General features: G+C 38.6%; 2 protein-coding genes across 4 annotated transcripts; one reads left to right on the forward strand and one right to left on the reverse strand.

Annotated features, from left to right (window-relative positions):
• Positions 1 to 1,094: 1,094 nt before the first annotated feature.
• Positions 1,095 to 4,926, forward strand: LOC129904697 (pentatricopeptide repeat-containing protein At2g27610). Its single transcript, XM_055980274.1, has 2 exons — positions 1,095 to 4,501; positions 4,654 to 4,926. The coding sequence occupies exon 1, from the start codon at positions 1,160 to 1,162 to the stop codon at positions 3,773 to 3,775; it is 2,616 nt and encodes an 871-aa protein (XP_055836249.1). The 5' UTR covers positions 1,095 to 1,159; the 3' UTR covers positions 3,776 to 4,501; positions 4,654 to 4,926.
• Positions 4,927 to 7,013: 2,087 nt separating this feature from the next.
• Positions 7,014 to 16,895, reverse strand: LOC129902321 (protein SUPPRESSOR OF K(+) TRANSPORT GROWTH DEFECT 1-like). 3 transcript variants are annotated; one of them, XM_055977518.1, is made up of 8 exons: positions 16,055 to 16,887; positions 14,695 to 14,800; positions 8,814 to 9,012; positions 8,666 to 8,734; positions 8,520 to 8,594; positions 8,314 to 8,412; positions 8,025 to 8,180; positions 7,014 to 7,386 (listed from the first exon to the last, which is right to left on the reverse strand). In XM_055977518.1, exons 1-8 carry the CDS (start codon positions 16,524 to 16,526, stop codon positions 7,261 to 7,263), a joined length of 1,302 nt encoding a protein of 433 aa, XP_055833493.1. In that variant the 5' UTR covers positions 16,527 to 16,887; the 3' UTR covers positions 7,014 to 7,260. The 3 variants fall into 3 exon arrangements, with proteins under 3 accessions (XP_055833493.1, XP_055833495.1, XP_055833496.1); XM_055977520.1 differs by lacking the exons at positions 7,014 to 7,386; positions 8,025 to 8,180; positions 8,314 to 8,412; positions 8,520 to 8,594; positions 8,666 to 8,734 and having other exon boundaries at positions 8,831 to 9,043; positions 16,055 to 16,895; XM_055977521.1 differs by lacking the exons at positions 7,014 to 7,386; positions 8,025 to 8,180; positions 8,314 to 8,412; ... (1 more) ...; positions 8,666 to 8,734; positions 8,814 to 9,012 and adding an exon at positions 9,056 to 9,583 and having other exon boundaries at positions 16,055 to 16,895.
• Between the last annotated feature and the right edge of the window lie 846 nt (positions 16,896 to 17,741).

Genomic DNA, 17,741 nt, shown 5'->3' on the forward strand with positions numbered 1-17,741 from the left:
AATGAGAAGCTGAAGATAAAGAGAATTTTCTGTGTGTATTTTCATCAAAATATACATGTACTTATACACAAGTTTCTGCAGCCAATTGTAATATAGACAAAGAAAAATGGGTTGGTTTTGTCATATTCTAACTTGTCATTACTTTATTTTATTTACCCATAACTATATGGGCATAGTCATATTTTAATTTGGTTGTGTTGTATGGACAGGATGAATCCATTTGTAGGGACAGGATGAGGCCACGTGGGGGAGGATCATATCATCAGAAGAAGTGGAAGAGTCTTCTTGAGGCTTCTGTCTTCTTCTTCACTCTTCTTCTCATTTTTCTTCTTCATTCTTCGTCTGCTTTCTCCTTTCTCCAACAAAATATTTTAGAAAAAACTTCATTTAATTGGAAAAAATCGATATTTAACTTTACTAACATATGCTATAAATACTATAATTTTAAAAATGATTTTTAAGTAATTGAAATTTTTACTCCAAATGTCAAATTTCTATCTCTCTTTATAATACATTAAATAAATTAGAGTCAGTTTTGATGGGCTTAAAAAAATAACTTTTATGTATGAAGTGCTTTTAGAACTTTGAAAAGCTGAAAATTATTTTTATAAATAAGCAGTTGAGTGTTTGGATAAAAGTGTTTATGATGTGAATTTTAGGATTAAAAGAATAAAAAAAGGTAGTTTGGAATTTAGTTAAAATATAAGGGATATAAAAATAATTTTCATGGTAAAAAAAAATGACTTTAAACACTTTGAAAAAAGAAGTTAGAAATCCTAACTTTTCATTTTTTACTGACTGTAAGAATTTTATGGCTTAAAGTCAGTATTAGACAAATACGTCCAAAAGCTAAAAAGGGGCTTAAAGTTGATTTTGACCAACTTAAAGTCAATCCAAACGAGCTCTTAATCTAGTATTCTTTAAATTAAATACATATTAATATATCAAAATACCTTTTAAATTTTATAATTTTAAAGATATAGTTGTAAAAAAAAAACTCACATATAAAGTGTGATATATTTTTAAATTAAAATTTAACCAGATTTAAGTGCAGTACTATCAAACTCGAGAAATTAAAAAGAAAAAAATAGTATTCGACCGGATTCGGACACGAACCGTTTAAATTTCAGTTTCCAACTGTAAAGCCAACAAACCGGCAATGGTTCTAAGGCTGTGTTTGAAAAAAGCGAGGCCTTTCCTGCATTTCAAGAATCAACTGAACACCCATTGTTGTTCTCATTCATTCGCCATTGATTTGGAAGAAGAAGCTCAAATCAGTTCATATGAATCTTCAAATTATCGCCTTGCACACAAAGTGTTTGATGAAAATCCTCGTAGAGTTTCTTTGAACAATCACTTGCTATTTGAGTATTCCCGGAACAGTTTTAATGTAGAAGCTTTAAATCTGTTTGTGGGTATTCATCGTAATGGATTTTCGATTGATGGGTCGAGTCTTTCTTGTATATTGAAAGTCTCTGCTTGTCTGTTTGATTTAAATTTTGGTAAACAAGTGCATACTCTCTGTATTAAATCTGGTTACTTTGACAATGTTAGTGTTGGGACTTCACTTGTTGACATGTATATGAAAATGGAGAATGTTGATGAAGGTCAGAAAATGTTTGATGAAATGGAGGATAACAAGAATGTTGTGACTTGGACTTCGTTGCTTTCGGGTTATTCGTGTAATAAGTTGGTTGATAGAGCGTTAGAAGTGTTTCGTGTAATGTTAGTTGGAGGAGTTAAGCCTAATGCATTTACTTTCGCAACAGTTCTTGGAGTTTTGGCTGATAAATGTGTAGTTGAAAAAGGGATTCAAGTGCATAGTATGGTTATCAAGTGTGGTTTTGAGACGATAACGTCTGTGGGAAATTCTTTGATTAATATGTATTTGAAATCCGGTATGGTTAGAGAGGCCACAGCTGTATTTGAGGGTATGGAAGATAGGAATGAAGTATCTTGGAATGGTATGATAGCTGGTCTGGTGACTAATGGGCTTTATTCCGAAGCACTTAAGTTGTTCCACATGATGAGGCTTACAGGTGTGGAACTGACGCGATCGATTTATGTTACAGCTGTTAAATTATGTACTAACCTTAAAGAATTGGTTTTTGCAAGACAACTTCATGGTCGAGTTATGAAGAACGGGTTCTATTTTGACAATAATATCAGAACAGCACTCATGGTCTCTTATACCAAGTGTGGGGAGATGGATGATGCCTTCAAGTTATTCTCTATGATGCATAAATTCAGGAATGTGGTTTCTTGGACAGCAATGATTGGCGGGTATATGCAGAATAATAGACCAGAGCAAGCGGCGAATCTCTTTTGCCAAATGAAAAAGGATGGGATAAGGCCAAACGATTTCACTTATTCAACTGTTCTTGCAGCTCATCCGTCTATTTCGCCGTTCCAAGTACATGCAGAAGTCATCAAAACTGAGTACCAGAGCTCACCTACTGTCGGAACTGCATTATTAGACGCCTATGTGAAAACAGGAAATACTGATGAGGCTGCAAAAGTTTTTGAAGAGATTGATGAGAAGGACATTATTGCATGGTCTGCTATGCTATCTGGTTATGCGCAAAAAGGAGACATTCAAGGTGCTGTCAGAGTCTTCCGGCAATTAGTCAAAAATGGGGTCAGGCCAAATGAGTTTACCTTCTCCAGTGTCATTAATGCATGTGTTACTTCCATGGCATCAGTGGAGCAAGGAAAACAATTTCATTGTAGCGTGATAAAATCAGGTCACAGTAATGCTTTATGTGTGAGCAGTGCCTTGGTAACTATGTATGCTAAGAGAGGAAACATAGAAAGTGCATATGAGATTTTCAAGAGACAACCAGAAAGAGACTTGGTTTCATGGAACTCAATGATATCAGGATATGCTCAACATGGTTATGGCACAAAAGCTCTAAAGATATTCGAGGAAATGCAGAAAAGGTATTTAGATATGGACAATATAACATTCATTGGAGTTATCTCTGCTTGTACTAATGCTGGACTGCTAAATGAAGGTGAAAAATATTTTGACATGATGGTAAACGACTTTCATATTTCACCAAAAATGGAGATATACTCTTGCATGGTAGACTTGTATAGCCGAGCTGGAATGCTGGATAAAGCCATGGCTATTATCAATAAAATGCCATTTCCTGCTGGTGCAATTGTGTGGCGTACTCTTCTGGCAGCAAGTCGAGTTCATCGCAATGTAGAGATTGGGAAACTTGCGGCCGAGAATCTCATTTCCCTTCAGCCTCAGGACTCAGCTGCATATGTTCTTCTATCCAATCTCTATGCTGCAACTGGAGATTGGCAAGAAAGAGCAAAAGTAAGGAAATTAATGGATGTGAGAAAAGTTAAAAAAGAGATCGGGTATAGCTGGATTGAGGTTAAGAATAAGACCTACTCATTCATGGCAGGTGATGTTTCACATCCCCTATCTGACAGTATATACATGAAACTTGATGAGTTATGTGGGCGATTGAAGGATGCAGGATATCATCCGGATACAAATTATGTTCTTCATGACGTGGAAGATGAACATAAAGAAGCCATTCTTTCTCGGCACAGTGAAAGGTTAGCTATTGCTTTTGGATTAATTGCCACGTCTCCAGGAATTCCCATTCAGATTGTGAAGAATCTCAGAGTCTGTGGTGACTGTCACAGTGTTATTAAATTAATATCAAAGATAGAAGGAAGGGAAATCATTGTCAGGGATTCAAATAGATTCCATCACTTCAAAGCAGGTCTATGCTCTTGTGGTGATTATTGGTGAATTCAAGCTCTTCGAAACGACTAAGAGATAGTAGCATATCACAGTTGGTTCCTGTAAAAGCAAAGGCACCATTAGCTTATGGAGCTTTAGCTGACAGGCCTATACCCAAAGTTGCATCAATTATCAGCCTCAAGATAATACTATCACTAATGGTTGTTATGTTCATGGATTCAAACTTTGATAGTGTGCAGTCTATAGGAAGAAACAGAGAATTTTCCAACACATCTGCTAAGTGGAGTTGTTTTATTTATGGACTGAGGGATAGTAATGCTGTTATTTTGGCTTATTATTAAGAGCAGTTGACAAACAGCGATCTGCCTTATAACAATCAGAACTCAGAAGGATTCATTTGAGTGGAGGTTTAGTTTTTTCCTGCAGATAAAGAAAGCCAGAGCCTCTTGTCACTTACCAAGACTTATTTTGCTCAACATTGTTTCTCTGGTCTTGCTGCTCCTAATGCTGTATTCTGTAGAAAAAGTGATCTTGCAACAACGATGATGACCAACTAGCAACTCTTTCATTAACCCTCTTTCCAATTATGTTTTCATTTGAACCAAGCCTTGAGCATGTCAAACTCATGAAGGATGTGGAAATGTTCAGAGTCCAGGAAGGACCATTCAGTAACGCCTTTTGACAACGGCTGACACTATGGAAATCTCTTGCTACCCCATGATAACCTCTTCCAGAAAATCTATATCCTCAGTGGTGCTAGTGATTCAGATACAGGTGAGAACCATTAACTCTGTAGCATTGCTACATTACTGAAGTTTATCCAACTGATGATTTTATATGGACTCAATGAGTTGAAACATCTCAGGTTTTTCCTCATATTTTATAAGAAATGACTAAGTCCTCACTCTTTTCTTCTTATGTTGTAGGTACTGGTAACACGAACCTGCGGACTCAATTGATAATGAGAAAGTAGCTGCAAAGACTAGGAAAAAGAAACTGGAATAGCAGATGCCTAGTGCATATTCGCCAAGCTTTTGCTTCTGATGACTTAGTGTGCCTATGCATCAGAGTTGAAATCAAAGAGAGGCCTCGCATATGTGCTGGCTTTTCCACAAATATGCATCCATGGTCAACTTCGTTTTATTGAAATTGTTAGGTTCTTGTTTTGTGTGGATTCTGTGGAAGCTCTATAAGAGAAGGCCTCTAGTAGGTCTAGTAGGGCTGTACAGGGCAAATCGATAAACCGCACCAAACCGAACCAAACCGAAAAAAAAACCGACTAGTGGTTTGGTTTGACTTGGTTTGGTGTTTGAAAAAAAAAACCCGACCATTATAAGATTGGTTTGGTTTTAACTAAAAAAAGTCAAACCGAACCCAAACCGATCCGATTATAGATATACTACTTTTAAATTATGTTATACATAAAAATATTTATTAAAATGTAATTTATAAATATTTTTAAAAAAAAATTCATAATTTTTGTTTTCTTTCTTATATTTAGATTTGGACTTGAGAAGCCCATCTAAATAAGGAAAAATTACTAGAAAAAACATTTTTTAATAAATAATTACTGCGATATTTTTTATTTATTACCATTTATAGCAATATATAACAATATATTGATATATCTACTATGTATTAAAAGTGAATTATGCATGCAATATAAATGTATTATAAGTGTTTTAAAATATATTATACTTGTTTGGTAAGAAATTGACACAATGTATTATAAGTGTATTAAAGTATGTGATAAATATATTATCCATGAATAAAACTTGTATTATATGAGTTTTATAAATTATTCTAGCTAATATGTATTAAAATTGTGTTATAAGTGTTCAGTGGAAAAAAAATATTATTGCTATAAATGGTAAATATTTTCTTAATGTAGTACATTTATGTAAATTTTCCTCTAAATAATATACAAAAAAAGTCCATCTTATAAAGTTATATTATAAAGTTAACACTTCAAACATATTCTGCCTCCATCTTATATGTTGATATTTTGTACTAGAACACTTTTTAAGAAGCACTGCTCTGTGCTTTTTATTAGATACTATGAAAACCCCGAGAAATCCGAAAAATCTGAGAAAAATTGATATCGAAAAACCTGACTTTTATTGGTTTGGTTTGGTTTATAGATTTAATAACCCGACACAAATGATTTGGTTTGGTTTGTAAAAAATCTGAACCAACCCGGTCCATGTACACCCCTAGCCTCTAGTATATCTGTGAGGAGTCTTGTGTGATACTTTTTTTTTAATCATCGTGATGTTCGGATAGGCTTGCATGCACCTCGACTAATTCCACAGTGGTGCCTGCTACCTCCCAACAACATAGGTACCAAATAACTTTGTCCACCAACTCACATTTTTTAGTTGATAACTTTGTTTTTCCATATCGCTTTGAATTTCTTAGCCTTATCTGACCTCTTTTTATGCTTTTATTGAGCCGAGGGTCTCTCAAAAACAGTCGTCTTACCTTGGTAGGAGTAAGGTCTGCGTACACTCTACCCTCTCCAGACACCACGTTGTGGGAATTCACTGGGTTGTTGTTGTTGTAACAAGGACAGACAAAAGGGTTCTTGACAAGACGATTTTTAGCCAGAGATTCGTCTTCTTTCTTTCTTTTCCCTTTTAGTTTTTTGATATTTGGGAATGATGGTCTTAATTCTTACCATGTGCTAAATTTACTCTCTGGTGTGATGATGGATCTTATTATGCAGCTTGGATTGTTTCGTTGTCATTCTTGATTCCTATGAATGATGAATGAGTTGTTTACTCAATCCTGTATTTCAATTACATTTTTGAATTTGACACTACGGATTGAATTGCATTTATGGAAATCTGGAATATGATTTGTATATACTATATACATTTCTTCATGTTGTTTATACCAATAACTAGTATATTGGTAAGTGTTCTTGGAGCAGTCAGCCCTGCCCTCTGCGTAAGTGCTTATGATTTCATTTTTCAAGAAATTCGTGCAGCGAAAGGTTACTGAACGGTTGCTTAACTTCTTCTTTAGTAAGTTTATCTCGACATTTGGTGACGCCCTCATGGGTACATTCCTCTGTGGAGCGGTCTCAGTGTAATCGAAGTCCCTCTCCATCTCGTTTATTCAAAGTAAACTCACTCATAATAATGAAAATTGGCACGCGGCCACAGACGTAAGATCCATTTGAAGATGAAGCTTGCACGAGTCATGAACTTTGAGTACACTAGTGTTTTACTTTGAGTCAACACCTTGAGGTAACTTCAGATGGTAAGTAGGACTGCTCATGAAATGATTACAAAGAGATTGCAATTAGCATTGTAAAAGGAATACAACAAAGATACTAGCAAAATGTTGTGTCTTGACATTGATAAATACATGCAAAACTAAAACTAATACAATCCAAGAAGGTAAACAATGTCAACCTCCCATTTGGAGAGCCTTTGAATATCACGAATTTTTCAGACAAGTAGAGGGGAGAAAGAATACAAATCATGGTAACTCCAGATGTAGCAGTTATCGGAGATACATCAATCTCTTCAACCTTCTTCTCCAAACTCCTTTGTGAATCTGTTGTGCACTTCAAGATCGGATTTACTAACTGTTGGCCTTTGACGAGCAAGAACCTTATCAAAGTCAGTCTTTGTAATAGGTGGCGGGATGATCTGCAAGGGCATCAATCAATGAGCTGTTTGCAACTAGTCCCGCCAGTAAAGAGGATAATTTATATAAAGCCATATCAGAACTTCAGACTAAAATATTACTAGGTGATTCTAATAACAGCTACTGTTTTTCTTGAGCCGAGGATCTATCGGAAACAACATCTCTACCTCACAAGGGTTGGAATAAGGTCTGTGTACACTCTTACATTCCTCAGGTCGCACTTGTGGGAGCACACTGTGTATGTTGTCGTTGTTGATTCTAATATCAGCTATCCTCTTCTTTTTTTTTTTTGGGGGGGGGGGGGGATTCAAGCTATTCAGAATTGACACCATAGGAAGATGTAGTTCACTAAAGGCACAGTCTCTTCTTACATTTTAGTTCAACGTAACCATATGATGTGCAAACCTTTATGTAAGAATCACATTTTGTTACTGTATTACACTATTACTAGTGACTCGAAAGAAGTCAAGTTTCCAGATATGTACAGTAGTAAGCCCCCACCCCAATATATTCCAGCCAAAACCCATATAAGCACAAGATTCAGTTTAGCAGCCAAATGGAAAACCTTTTTTTGAGAAAGGTAAAGTTGCGGCCAAATGAAAACTACTTATGGCAGTGAACTCAAACTATAAATATCTACCTGGGATGCGAGTCCTTTAGCAGCAAGCTCCTGCATAGTTGTCTGCTCAGCACCCCGTTGCTTTGGTCCGCATGGAATCCAGGTACCATTAGAAGTTTGAGTAAAGAACGCAGCATCTTGCGTCTTACGTACGGGTTCAAATAGCACGTCCTTGACCTGTCCAAGAAGAGAAAGTATATACACATATTAGGAGAACATAGGAATTGCCCCCTTTGTTCCCTTCAGTACAAACCAGCCAAAAACATGTGGGGCCCCACATCAAGGCAAATTCATTAGGCTCCAAACTTACACAAACAGAAACATCTGAACCAGAAAAACCTTCTGTCTTATGGGCCAAGTCTTCAAAGTCACTCTCACTTAAGTTATGGGGGGTATCACCTAAATGAACCTGCACGTGTAATAAGCCAATCTAAATAACTCTAGCTCACCCAAATCGACTAGCAATATATTTACTTGAACTTCACTTTCCAAGAAAAATCACAGAACAGGATTTACTTTGAACATGTGTTGCCGTGCCTTCAAATCTGGGAGTGGAATGTAGATACGCTTATCAAACCTTCGCCTTATAGCCTGTAGAGGACAATTTCCATCAGCAATAAATTTCTAAGATCCACAACTTTATACTGCAGATTGTTCTTCACCTGATCTAGGGCATAGGGTGTATTTGTTGCCGCAAGTACAAGAACTTTATCATCATTGTGTCCAACACCCTGAAAAAACAAATTAAGAAAAAAGAAATTTTCAGCCTGGGGGATTTCTCTTCCTCCATATCCATGATAGATCAATTACCTGCATCTGCACAAGGAGTTCTGTTTTAATACGTCGAGAAGCTTCACTTTCATTTCCTTCTCCTCGCTGCCCACACAAGGAGTCAATTTCATCAACGAATATAATGGAAGGAGCACTTTCACGAGCCATTTCGAAAAGGTTTGAAACTAGCTTTTCACTTTCACCCATCCACTTGGAAACAAGGTCTGATGACGAGACACTGCATGAAAATAGCAGTTGGCACTCGCCAACTTTACAGCGTAAGTTCTTGAAAACGGGTAACTGAGAAAATAATTGACAAAGAACAGATACACGGCGACTATATTCATGCAAGCAACTCATGTTTATATGCATCCATCAAGATGATTATGTGCAAGTTTCGAAGAGAAATCAATAGTGCAAATGGAAGATATATTACCACTGAGAACTGCAGAGATTTCACAGAATACTTGCAGGTATAGGATCATTTGAGGAATCAGGAATCTTGACATCACCGACAAAATGGTGTCATTGTACATATTATTTCTTGCTTCTAGAAAGGCATCAAACCAATTTCATGTTCTTTGCAACAAAACAAAGTTGATGAATTGCGCTTGTATAATCCTACTAAAATTTTATTATTGTAAGCTTGAAATTGTTATTGAAATGACTGCAATCACAAACAAGGCCTTAGCTGAAACTTCAATTGGACTCTTCTCTACATCAACATATTGCATGATGTACTGGTCTGATCTTAACATTCATGGGTTAGCATCACTTGTGTTGCCAGAGAGTGAGATGTGTCCAAAAAACTGGAGATATACAAGATGATCTCATCAAGTGGTTAAAATCAGGATAATGCTGAGACGCAGAACCAAAAAATTCAAAAAAAAAAAAAAGGCTCATTGGTCATCCCCATATGCTAGACTATATCCTTCACATCCTGAATACTTCCTCAGATGCACATGCAAAGCCATTGATATTATGACTAAGGCTGGATGTGTTCCTCTATGGTTCGGCTGCTCTATACAATTAGTACCAATATAAAACATTCAACACCCTTGGATACCAGAGTATGTTTATCAACCAATTCCAACATCACATTCTGCTCTGGAGGAAAAGAACCTCATGGAAAGTAGATATCCAAAAGAACCATAAAGTATTAACAAAAATAAAGCTAAAATAAATACTATAATTTATGAGCACACAATCATCTCCCACAACAAATAAGGAGCAACACCCATGAAACTACAAGGCCCTTAACTCATGGATCATGAACAAGATGGTAAATTAGCAGTAGTTAATTAAGATTCAAACAACACACAAAATTCTGAACGTATTGAGCATATTAAGAGGCTTACATCAGCCAACTCCGCGCAAACGCACAAGCAGCATCCCACACTCCAAGAAGGAAAACACAGGCAATATAAAAATCTCCTAGTTGACTTTGATATTGAACCACATTATTTATTTAGTGATTGAGCTCTTTACGTTCCTTACTAATTTTGATTGTTGACTGAAGCACCAGATTACATTAAAACATCATTTATGCAAAGAAAAAAATCAACAAAAAATATGAGAAAGAAAGGTCATAAAAACTTTACAGAAAATAAATATGAGAAAGAAAGGCCAAAAAAGCTATAAAGGAAATAAAATAAAGAACCTAACAACCAACAACAACAACAACAACAACAACGAACCCAGTGTGATCCCACCATGTGGGGTCTGGGGAGGGTAGAGTGTACGCAGACCTAACCCCCACCTTAAAAGGTAGGGCGGCTGTTTTCGAAAGACCCTCGGCTTAAGAGAGAAGAACAAGGGAGGAGAAACAAGGAAAAACAAGACATAGGTCAGTAAAGCCAGGCATATAACAGACAATATAAAGATATGAATAATGAGAGCGATAAAGCGATAAAGTCAGGGTAGGAAAGATCGAGGATAAAGGAGCATTAACTACTATAGATAAAATAGGATACCCAAAGTAGACTGGGCCAACTAATATAAGCAGTAATCCCATGCAAAATCATATGTTAAGACAAATGAGCGCGACTACGACAACTATGGAGAACCGATCGGCCACCTAGCCCACTATCTTAGTCTGAGTCCTCCATAGCCTCCTATCTAAGGTCATGTCCTCGGAGAGCTGCAACTGTGCCATATCATGTCTAATGACCTCTTCCCAATATTTCTTCGGCCTCCCTTTGCCCCTCCTGAAATCGTCCATAGCCAACCTCTCGCACCTCCGCACTGGAGCATCTGTGTCTCTCCTCTTCACATGCCCAAACCATCTCAGTCTCGCTTCCCGCATCTTGTCCTCCACCGATGCCACTACCACCTTGTCTCGGATATCTTCATTCCTAATTCTATCCATCCTAGTGTGCCCACACATCCACCGCAGCATTCGCATTTCCGCGACTCTCATCTTCTGGACATGAAGTTTCTTGATTGGCCAACACTCCACCCCGTACAATAGGGTCGGTCTAACCACCACTTTGTAGAACTTGCCTTTGAGTTTTGGTGGCACTTTCTTGTCACACAGCACTCCGGAGGCGAGCCTCCATTTCATCCACCCTGCACTGATGCGGTGTGAAACATCGTCGTCGATATCCCCATCTTCCTTTATAATAGACCCAAGGTATTTGAAGCTTCTTTTCTTTTGAATGGCCTGGGTACCAAGCCTCACTTCCCCGTCAGCCTCACGCGGCAGGCCACTGAAACTGCACTCCAAGTATTCTGTCTTGGTCCTACTCAATTTAAATCCTTTAGACTCCAACGTCTGTCTCTAGCCCTCCAGCTTGTCGTTAACTCCGTTGTGAGTCTCGTCAATCAGGACTATGTCATCCGCAAACAACATACACCAAGGCACCTCACCTTGTATTTGTCTAGTCAATTGATCTATCACCAGGGCGAATAGAAACGGGCTAAGAGTCGATCCCTGGTGCAACCCCATCGTAACAGGAAAGTGCTCCGAGTCCCCCCCTACCGTCCTTACCCTGGTCTTAGCTCCATCATACATGTCTTTAATCGCTCTAATGTATGCCACAGGTAAACATTTCGCCTCCAAGCATCTCCATAGGACCTCCCTTGGAACTTTGTCATAGGCCTTTTCTAGGTCAATAAATATCATGTGTAAGTCCCTTTTCCGCTCCCTATACTGCTCTACCAATCTCCTTAAGATATGAATGGCTTCTGTAGTCGAGCGCCCCGACATAAATCCAAACTGGTTCTCTGAAATAGACACACTAGTCCTCACTCTCATTTCTATCACCCTTTCCCACACTTTCATAGTGTGACTTAGCAGCTTTTTCATAGTGTGACTTAGCAGCTTGATACCTCTATAGTTGTTGCAGCTTTGAATGTCTCCCTTGTTCTTGTACACGGGAATGATTGTACTCCACCTCCATTCTTCCGGCATCTTCGATGTCCTGAAAATGACATTAAACAGCGCAGTCAGCCACTCCAATCCTACCCTACCTGCATTCTTCCAAAATTCCCCAGGGATCTCGTCAGGTCCGGTCGCTTTTCCCCTGCTTATCCTACGAACAGCTCCCTTAACCTCCTCAACCTTTATTCTCCTACAATACCCAAAGTCGCGACGCCTATCCAAGTGCTCCAAGTCTCCCAACACAAAGTCTCTGTCCCCTCCTTCGTTCAAGAGTTCGTGAAAGTATGACTGCCATCTCTGTCTAATGCGGGATTCCTGTACCAGTACTTGACCATCCTCGTCCTTGATGTACTTCACTTGATCCAAGTCGCGTGACTTCCTCTCTCTCGCCTTGACAAGCTTAAATAGCTTCTTATCCCCGCCTTTTTCCTCTAGTTCTGCATAAAGGCGTTCAAAGGCTGTCATTTTGGCCGTCGAAACTGCCATCTTTGCCTCCTTATTCGCTAACTTATACTTTTTCCTGTTCGTTCGCTTCTCTTCATCATCCTTGCTATATACCAACTTTACATATGCCTGCTTCTTTGCTTCTACCTTTTCCTGGACTTCTCCATTCCACCACCAATCCCCTCGGTGCCCGCCATGGCGGCCTCGTGAGACCCCCAGCACCTCTCTAGCTGTTTTCCTAATGCAGCTGGCCGTCCTATCCCACATACTGCTCGCCTCCCCCTACTATCCCACGCCCCCATAGCCATCAGCTTCTCCCCCATCTCTAGGGCACTAGACGGAGTCAAACGACCCCACCTAATCCTCGATCGGTCATCCACGACCCTCTTCTTCTTCTTCCTTCTTATCTCCAAGTCCATGACCAATAGTTTATGTTGGGTCGTAAGGTACTCACTTGGTATGACCTTGCAGTCCTTACAGAGGCTTTTATCCTCTTTTCTAAGGAGCCAGAAGTCTATTTGCGTCGCCGCCCTCGAGCTACGAAAGGTTACCAATTGTTCCTCCTTCTTTGGAAAACTCGAGTTGGCCACCCTTAAATCAAAAGCCTTTGCGAAATCCAAGAGTGAGGCTCCTCCACTATTCCTGCACCCGAAGCCAAATCCTCCATGCACCTCGTCATAGCCCGTCGAAACAGACCCAATGTGCCCATTGAAATCTCCTCCTATGAATAGCTTCTCAGTAGGCGGTATACTGACCACCACTTCGTCCAAGTCCTCCCAAAAGCGCCTTTTTGTCTCCTCGTCCAACCCCACTTGCGGCGCATAGGCACTAATAATGTTCAGGGTGATCCCTTCAACGACTAACTTAATCGTCATCATCCTATCATTTGTCCTCTTAACCTTTACCACCTGATCTCTAAGCTCGCTATCTACTAAGATTCCTACTCCATTCTTAAACCTCGACTTGCCCGAGAACCAAAGTTTGAACCCATCCACCTCCTTAGCTTTAGGTCCTACCCATTTAGTCTCTTGGACGCAAGCTATATTAATCTTCCTCTTCTTAAGAATCTTAACTAACTCTATGGACTTTCCCGATAAGGTCTCAATATTCCAAGACCCTACTCTCAATCTAGAAGCTCCCTTCGCCCCCTTAGCCCTCCCAACCCTGGCCCTCGATCCCAACCGAGGACATGACCCTATTCTACCATCGCACACTAAAGCCAGAAAAGCAGAAATACGCTACTGAAAGGTTATTCTTAGATAAACGGACGATCAATAGTATAGCACAAGTTAGCAATTGTTTAAAAACAGTGAGACAGGTACTTAATTTGGCACTGCAATAAATATTTATAGGCTAAAATATCGGAAATGGACTATTGGAGGTACCAACTCCAAGTTAGTAAAACCTGATCACTGTCGAAACACTGTTCACTGCCGGAAAGTACTGTTCACCGCCGGAGCACTGTTCACTCGCCGGAAAACTGGATACAAATATATGGTCAGCCTCGGAATGCAGAGGCGACCACCCTGGGATAAAAAACGGAGCCGAAAAATGGCCGGAAACTGCCACACGCGCCGGAGCGTGTAGCGCGTGGCGTCGCAGATCTGGGGCTGCTGGCGGCGCGTGACGGCGCGTGGCTGAGCAGATCTCAGAGGAGCTACCTGGTGTTTGCTCGCCTGAGTGTTACGCTCCTCGTGGTGTTGTTGGTTTTGGCAGCAGACGCATAAAAATTGAGGAGAGGGAGAGAGAGAGAGAGAGAGAGTAAAATACTGTACAGAAGAATAATACAAAGAACCTAACAACCAAATGGTAGAAATCAGTTGTATCTTCTCTCCTGACTTCTTATTGGTATTCTATAATTTTCCTTTATAATCTTTAGGGCTGCTAAGAATCTTCTCATTTTGTGCAAGATCTTTTTCTTTTAATGAACAACAGATGATATGATGCACATAATTTGCAATTTAAATACAGCCTTTGGTATTTACAAAATAAAAGCTGCAGTGAATCAGGAAATATCTAAAGTTGATAGCTCTGATTTGCTGTAAAATAGACAACATTATAAACAAACATAATTGCATGTAGGAAGACAAATACCTAAAGAAAGTGGATTCTGCTTCAGTAGCAACAGCTTTGGCCAAGTAAGACTTCCCTGTCCCAGGAGGACCATAAAGAAGAAAAGCTCTCCACGGTCGCCTCTTGCCTGTAGGTACATGAGAAAGGAGAAAAAAAGCACTCTGTTGTGAACAAAAGCAACCTGAAAATTGCTCAAGTTATGTGATGCACATATTGCAAAACTACTCAACCATCTCTAATGTACCATAAATAGAAAAAGAACATGATACTCACAAGTTTTATTTCCTTAATGATGTTTATCCCACTACAACATTTTTGGTTGAGCTAGGAGGAGCTGTTACATAAATCCTGGACTAACTATAAAGAGAAATTCCAAAATGTGGGAATTACTCAGAGTTCACCCCTCATCCTTCAAAATAAACAGCCATACAGCCAACTGTGTCTAATTGCTAAGCAATGCAATGAACCAATTAGTCTCCCAAGTATAGAAGACAATTTGCTCAAAACCATGCAGCCACGGGTGAAGAAAACTAATTTTCTTTGCCGAACTTCACATTTCAAAACGCACACACAAATGTTTAAACGTTGAAAGACATTTCGAATGTAGAGCCAATAACTCATCCACAACATCACTAATAATCTAAGAATCTCATACATGCTCAACAGAAAGCATATTCATTTTCTACTCATAATCAGGTATCCACAGTCTAACCTGGCACTTTGTGTTCCCCAAATTGAAAGTGTTTAAAATGTACAACAGGTAAAGTCTCAAACTTACTTCTTTTCATAAGTTAAAAACTAGAACTATTGGAACCCATGTGACTCCAATTACGACATAAGTGTCTTTCTAACTAATACTCCGTAGTGTTTGGTTTGCAGCATAAAACTCTGTATAACTGCGTATAATTCCCACTGCATAATTAGCACCATAATCCCTTTAATGACACCTAACATCTTATTGTACTTCCTTTACCCAAAAAAAACTAAGGCATAATACATAAAAAGAAACTCAAACTTGACCTCACCTAGCAAGTAAGCACTTCAACTTTGGTAGTGCACATCTAAACACCTCAACTTGGTCTCAACTGGCAACTAAACACTCCAACTTATCCCCACTATGTCTCGTGGACACCCAATACTGTCGTGGCACATCATTTTGGAGGTGTCTAAATGATCATTTTGTAAGTTGAAGTGTTTAACTGACACGGTCGAGACGAGTTGAAGTGCCTAGATGTGCATACGCAAAGTTGGAATGATTAGTTGCTAGCTGAGGCCAAATTTGAGGGTCTAAGCTACTTCAGAGTCACAAGGAAACCATCAATCAAAGCAACAATCTTACTAGCAAAATGCAGCAATAACACAAACAAAACCAAACACACACCTGTGAAGAACTGAGGGAATTTCACAGGCAAAATAACAGCTTCCTGCAGCGCCTGCTTGGCACTCTCCAATCCAGCAACATCATTCCACTTCACATTAGGTTTCTCTCTAACAATTGCTGAATTAAGCCCAGCCCTAAGCTTAGACTGTTCAGGATCCTCTCCCCCATCTTCACCATCCTTAGGCTTAGTTTTCGGCTTAGCAATCACAGCTGCATCTCCTCCATTTGAACCAGGCCCACTCCCACCCTCATCCAACACAGCCCGAATCTCCTCTGCCCGGCGTAAATACTCTGTAAATTTCTGGGTAATTGCCTCCTTAATCTTAGGGTTCTTCTCATACTTCAAATGGGTCTTGAAGTACTCCAGTGCATTCATATACAACGGAAATGCCTTGGCATAGTTTCCACCATTGTCCTCTTGCACTGCTTGCCTTACATACTCAATTGCTTGCTCCTTGAAATTGCTATACATCTTCAATCATATAGCAAAAAAAAAAACACAAAAATATTTCTGGGTTTAGATCAGAACTCAAAAGGGTGTTCAGGAAAAAACTGATTTTAGAAAAAAATCGTATGAACAGTGTTCTGAGTAATGGATCTTTGTGAAGATTTTGAGCATTTTTTGGTGGATTAGGTGAGTTTGATTATAGAGATGAACCCTAGAAATTGGGGATATTTTGTGTTGGTTTTAGGAAAGATTGATTAGACATCGAATGTTGTAATTAAGAGATGGATTATGGAAGAAGAAAACATTTGAAAGAATCTAAATTTCAGAGTTTGAACGTTGAAATTTACAGGGGAGTGTGTTTTGTCATAAGCAAAGGGCTGCTTTTAAGGAACGGAAAACGTCAAAAATGTTACTCAAAAATATATGTCACCCTTATTTCGTTAAAGGAAGAATATGTTTTATTGTGGTATAACATCATTAAACTTTTACAATAACAATAATATATCTGATGTATTCACTGATTAAGTTTGAAAAAAATATCTAATCCTAATTCATAGAGATAAAGGAGGTTATTTTACTTGATTAGGGTACAAATACTTAATTTAGGCACTACCACATAAGTCATATACATAATATATATATAGGCATAATATATAAACGTGCATATTAATTTGACCTTAATTGACATGTATTTTTAAATATTTATCAAAACTCAACTATCATTTTTTTTTTTCATTTTCTTACTTGAAATATTACCATCACTTATTAGAAAAGAACAGTTGATTGTTAAGGAGTGACCACGACTTTTCAACAAATATGCATCCATGATGAACTTTGTTTTCTTGAAATTGTTAATTAGCTTCTTGTTCTATGTGGATGATGTTGGAGTCAGCTTATTTGCACCTCAGCTAGTTCTTCAAAGACATTGGGTAACTTTGTCCTCCTACTCTTGTATGGTGTTTTTTGAGTTGATAACTACGTACAAAAGGATTCTTGACAAGACTGCATTTTCCGATGTAGTTGGCGACGAGAGCAGTTTTAACCAGAGATTCATCTTCTTTCTCCTTTTTTTTTTTCTTTTAACATTTTAGTTTCTTGATATTTAGGAGTTCTAAAATGATGGTCTTAATTCCTATCGTGAGCTAAATTTACTCTTTGGTTCTTATTGTACAACTTGGATTGTTTCACTGTCATTCTTGATTCCTATGAATGATGACACAACTCGGACCATGACCTTCT

This window comes from Solanum dulcamara, chromosome 9, assembly GCF_947179165.1.
Source record: "Solanum dulcamara chromosome 9, daSolDulc1.2, whole genome shotgun sequence".
NCBI lineage: Eukaryota > Viridiplantae > Streptophyta > Magnoliopsida > Solanales > Solanaceae > Solanum > Solanum dulcamara.